This window comes from Zingiber officinale, chromosome 6A (genome assembly GCF_018446385.1).
Source record: "Zingiber officinale cultivar Zhangliang chromosome 6A, Zo_v1.1, whole genome shotgun sequence".
NCBI classification, from domain to species: domain Eukaryota; kingdom Viridiplantae; phylum Streptophyta; class Magnoliopsida; order Zingiberales; family Zingiberaceae; genus Zingiber; species Zingiber officinale.
In genome coordinates, this window is record NC_055997.1 from 100,116,410 (window position 1) to 100,122,186 (window position 5,777).

General features: G+C 36.4%; 1 protein-coding gene across 1 annotated transcript; it reads right to left on the reverse strand.

Annotated features, from left to right (window-relative positions):
• Window positions 1-1,858: 1,858 nt before the first annotated feature.
• Window positions 1,859-4,575, reverse strand: LOC121997166 (3-oxoacyl-[acyl-carrier-protein] reductase FabG-like). The gene is made up of 3 exons (XM_042551432.1): window positions 4,192-4,575; window positions 2,416-2,648; window positions 1,859-2,289 (listed from the first exon to the last, which is right to left on the reverse strand). Exons 1-3 carry the CDS (start codon window positions 4,496-4,498, stop codon window positions 2,005-2,007), a joined length of 825 nt encoding a protein of 274 aa, XP_042407366.1. The 5' UTR covers window positions 4,499-4,575; the 3' UTR covers window positions 1,859-2,004.
• Window positions 4,576-5,777: the final 1,202 nt, after the last annotated feature.

A 5,777-nucleotide genomic window follows, 5' to 3' on the forward strand; every position in this document is an offset into this window, starting at 1 on the left:
AAGACAAGTTCTAACTCGAGGTTTAGGCAAAGAGAAAGTCAAGTAGGTCATGGAGGACCGGTACTTGACTGGGAAAGTCTTAACTGCGGTTAGGTAAAGGAAAGTCTAAGTGGGTCAAGGAGGACCGTATGTTGGCAAAGAAAAATCCTAACTGTAGTTAGGCAAAGGAAAGTCCAAGTAGATCAAGGAGGACCACACATTGGTAAGGAAAGCCCTAACTGTGGTTAGGTAAAGGGAAGTTCAAGTGGGTCAAGGAGGATCACATGTTGGCAAAGGAAATCTCTAACTGTGGTTAGGCAAAGGGAAGTTCAAGTGAGTCAAGGGGGACCACACTTTAGTAAGGTAAAGTCCTAACTATGGTTAGGTAAGATAAAAATCTAAGTGGGTCAAGGAGAATTGCACTTGGTGATCGAAAGTCCGCTGAAAAGTTGGTAAAGTCTAAGTGGGTGAAAAGGTTGACCGGACACTTGATGGAGAAGTCCCAACATATCACAGTTGATCAAAGATTGAGCAAGGAAACCCGAGACTTATGTTAAGTAAGTTAGGGTTGGGTAATCGATCAAGTGATCGATTGAGACCTGCGCCACTCGATCAGAGCGCATCTCTTCATGAAATGCATGGTGAATCGATTCACCCTGAACCAATCGATCAAGTTGGAAGCTAGTTTTTCGTAAAGCACAATGCATTGCACTATGTTGAATCAATTGGGAAGAATTTCAAACGATTAAGGATATTGCGAGAGGCTTAATCGATTGGCTAATCGATTAATTAAACTTGATCGCGAGCGAACAGAGTGCTTTTGAATTAATCAGGAGATCGATTGAAGCTACTTGATAGATTGGATAATCGATTGGGAGAAACTCGCGAGCGAACAAAGGACTTCATAATCGATTGGATGATCGAATAAGAAGGCCCGTAATTGATTAAGTGAGGAAGAAAAGAGTTGTTGCGAGATTTGGATGGCTGAATGTGCTTGGATCTAATGTGACAATCAATTGGGAGTCCTAATTCGTGGGATATAAAAGCGACGACAGAGATTCAAACGCAACTCTTCTTCTCCACTTTTCACTGTTGATCCTTGAGCTTTGGAAGACAAGTATTGTTGCATTTTTCAACCAACAAAAGACGTTTACAAGCTATAAGAAAGTAAACAAGGTTTTCATTTGCATTGTATTTCTTATATGTATGTTTGTAGTGATTTCTCCACCTTCAAAGTCTTTTCAAGGAGTATTTTCATAGTGGAGAATGTACTCTATGTGAATCTTTGGATTAGTCACTCATTGAGGTGAATACCAAATAAATTTCGATGTTAGCATTGCTTCGAGTATTTTCCGCTACAATTTATCACCCCCCCTAGCTCGCCAAAATGTCCAACAACTTTGACCGTCACCTTACTTTGATTTGGACTGTCATATCATCTTGATTTCGATCCCAACTTCCATGGCTCTATCTTATTCGATATATATATATATATATATATATAAAATCATTATCGACACTTAAAAGTCACTAGCACGTTTAATTATATAGCAATTAATTTAGCCATATATCCACCTAAACATCCCAATTCAAATTCCTTGACTAATTGATAAAGTCTCAAAATTAACTTCGGAATAATCAATGGTGCATGCCCAATTAAATTATTATGAAGGTTGAAGTAGAAAGAAGGCGATCGCTCACGATCAACGACGAAACTGCAGCAGTGACGGCACAAATTAAGAATCAGCAACAAAGATATATGGCGCTATATATATATATATATATATATATATATATATATATATATATCAGAATGGTGCAGCAGTACTGCTGAATACAGAAATCCAGATCCAGTTTGACCTACAAGTGTGCTAGCTTATTGAAACCGACCCATGCATCGTGTCGTCACGCATGCACCATTATATTATAATATTGGAGATTATGATGTACGTAGTAGCTAGCGATCGAGAATTATTCCAAGAATTTAGGAGAAGAAAGTCTGGAGTAGTGTGTGTGTATAATCGATCAGAGCGAGGAGAAGATGGGGACTCCTGGGAGAGTGGTACCCCCATCGATGATGAAAACATTGCCCGTGATGTAGTCCGACGAATCCTGAAGCAGGTACTGGACGAGCATCGTTATTGCTGGATCTGTCATGTTCATGCCGAACGTTCTCAACGGGACTATTTTCTCTGCCACTCTACTCAGCCATGGCTTCGACACTAGGGAAGCTGTCATCTCCGATTCGAACAGTCCAGGAGCGATCGCGTTCACCCGAATATTGTAACCGCCCATATCCAATGCCATCGTCTGTTTAAGGTCATTAATTAATAATTAACACATGTAATACTATACATGCAGTAATTAACTTGCCATGAATTAACATATATATATATATATGTTAATTCATGGCAAGTTAATTATATAGCTAGCTACCTGAGTGAGTGCATGAACAGCTGTTTTGGAAGCATCATAAGCGGTCGCTCCTGGAAGACGAGAGCCAATTAGTAGACCGTTGATGGATGAAACGTTGATGACGGATCCTTTCACCTTGGCGTCGCGCATCAGCCTGCACACGTGTTTAGAAACTAACCATGTACCGGTCAGATTGGTTCTGATGACGTCGTCCCATTCTCCCTTTGGCCAATCTACCGATGCATGCACACCTCCTGATCAGAAACATCATCACCAACGAACAAAATTAAATATTGAAGAATTCATTCATAAACACGTAATTAGTTTTACTTATATGAGCAAGCTTGAAGAACAGTTCATCTTTATTTATTATAATTTTTTTTAACAATTGGAGGCCACATCCACAAAACCAGTCAATTAAAATGACTGCGTGAGAAATTTATTTATTTTTAAATTTATACGTACTACAAAAATTTAGTAGTCTCATCGATTGCATGAGACATACAGTTAATTAAAATTATGAACGTACGTATAATTGACTGGAATAGCAAAATCACCAATTTTGTTTTTAATGTTTATATGTTATTTTTTATCATTTACATGTTTTCGTGGGAATTTAAATGATTTTGTGTCATTTCAAACAATATTGCAACATGCTTACTATAATTTATTCTCATTATTTAGAGCCTGTTAAAATCAAATTTTGATACATTATGATACTTTGAATTAAGCTTATGGAGCTCTAATTGTTACACATTATTTGATAATCCTTAGAAAGATATTGTATCTGTGAGATAGTACTTATCGTGCTTTATAATATATGTTCTTATGCCTTGATAAAGTATTGAATCAATCACATGCATGATAAAGTATTTGAATCTTATAAACGGGTAGATCGAAGTGTCGTGGTAAAATTAGGAATTTCCTCTCCCCCAAATATTATCTATAAATATTCATCTGTACTTCCTTGCCGTAGGAAAAAAAAAAAGAAAAAGAATAGACACTATTATAGAAGAAGGATAAAAATAAGAAAGCACTAAAAAATTGCACCATATTTATTAGCCATTTATTTTTAAAAATTAACGGTTAAATATATATTTGACTGATAATTTTTTTAAAAAAAATTACAGGCCAAATAAATATATTTGGCGATATTTTTAGAAATTTAAGAAATATATATATGGCTGTTATTTTTAAAATCATCCACTGACCATATTTATTTGGGATAACTTTTTAAAAAATATCAGTCAAAATAATGGCCGGGAAATAAAATTTAACCACCATGTATTACAACCAAATCCTGGCAAAATTTTTTAGCCAATAATCTATTTTATTTTACTGGCCAAAATAATAGAATTATCAACCATTTTGATTCGCTGATAAACCCTTTGTTTCCGTAGTAAAATTTAAATCAAGAATTCAGAGATTATTTAAGAATGATTAAATTTTTTATAATAATTATTTTTATTAATTAATACGCGGCCTTCTAAATTTAAAATACTGGACCCACCATGAGTGTAGAGGTAAAATTAGGAATCGCCTCTGCCCCTCAAATATCATCTATAAATATTCATCTATACTTCCTTGTTGTAAGAAAAAAAGAAGAGAATAATAGACATTATTAGGGAAGGATAAAAATAAAAAAACGCTACAAGAAAGCAGTATTAGATGGATGATGAATTTTGATAGATTTAAAGACCAGTTAAAGATAAATTTATCAGAATATTATCGACATTTTTTTATATTTTGAAAATAATAAAAAAGAAAGGCGTCCCCGCCGTTAGTTAAAGTAAATACCTCGAATTCCGGCGTTATTGACCAATCCATCGATCCGCCCGAACGCGTCCCACGCCCTCCGCACAGCGGCCGCGACGACCGCCTCCTCGGCGCCAACGTCCAGCACTACTGCCACGGCGGCAGTCGGGTTGCCCGGTCGGAACGCAGCGATCTCCTCGCAGAGGGTCTTGAGGTGGTCGGCCCGCCGCGCGGCCGCGATGACGCAACAGCCGGCTCTAGCAAGGCTGAGACAGAGTTCGCGGCCAATGCCGGAGGAGGCGCCGGTGACCATCACCACCTTTCCCTCCAGCTTCCCTCCGCTCCCCATTGCCGTCGAGATTGAGAGGAAAAGCAGTTAACAAACGCAGCTTTAAATCATTAATTAGATGGGTGATCAATGGGCGAACGAACGAACGTACGGCCAGCTGCTTATTTCCCTTTCAAATCAAGTGTGAGAGTTCTAGAGAGCTCCTTATGCCGCAAAAGTAACGGCGGGCTTTTGATGGCAACGCATTCTATCATTTAATTAAACCATTTTGCATTTAATTTTCGTAAACGAAAAACTTCGCCTTCTGTCTTTTTTCTTGTGGAATAAAATGAGAGCGAGATCATTTTTTATTTATAAGCGAAAGAAACAAGTTAATCCTGTTTTAATATTACTATTATATATACGAATTTGAATTCAACTCGTTTCAACCATAATGTACATAAAACAACACTTTTATGTACTTTTATAAAAAACTAAAATAAAATAATCAAATGGTGGACTTGGACATATTGCTATATATTAGAATAGCCTAGCACGTATCTTTAATTTCTTTTCATCATGACGTGGTTAATTCTAGATCATTTGATTCCATTAATTGAGTTCGATACACTTTGACTTTAAGGTTTTCATTAATTCTATAAAACCAAAAACTAGAGTGTATGGAGGGTCCTTTGTGGGTGTGCTACGAATCTTTCTTTTCATGCTATTTTCATAACGTGGTTAATTCTACATCATTTAATTCGATTGATACATTTTGATTTTTGTGGTTTTCCTTATTCGATAAAACCAAGAAAAACAGCGTAGTCGATGGGTTTTATTCTTGGATGATATGTTTGTTTCCGGTGATAGCTAGGTACCGTGATTAAGTTCTCTAATAATAATTATTAGATATTTAGAGTTTGAAATTAACTGTGGTCTATTATAGAAAATTTCTTACTAATAGATGGTCGACTTCCTAATTGTCAGGATAGGTCTCCATATTTATTTCTTTGATTTACTCATATGATTGGTAGATAATTTTCTTATTAATAGATAGTAGACTCGCTATAGCAAAATCCGTTGTACTGCCTCATCAATCAATATTTGAAAATCTTCTCAGGCCATATGTGGAGTTGAGATCCTCGACAATTCTTTCAGATTCTACTATCTCAACATCTTAGTTCAAGCAAGTTCTCACAATAACATCAATTTATTCCTATCTGAGATCACGATATGATGAGTCAACGGAGAGCAGTGTGTTGGATATTGGGGCCTTAATGGACCAATACGATTTTGTGGAAAAATTGAAATGTCATCAATAGATAAAAGTCGTAATTGACTTTAAAACTGAAATCTACAT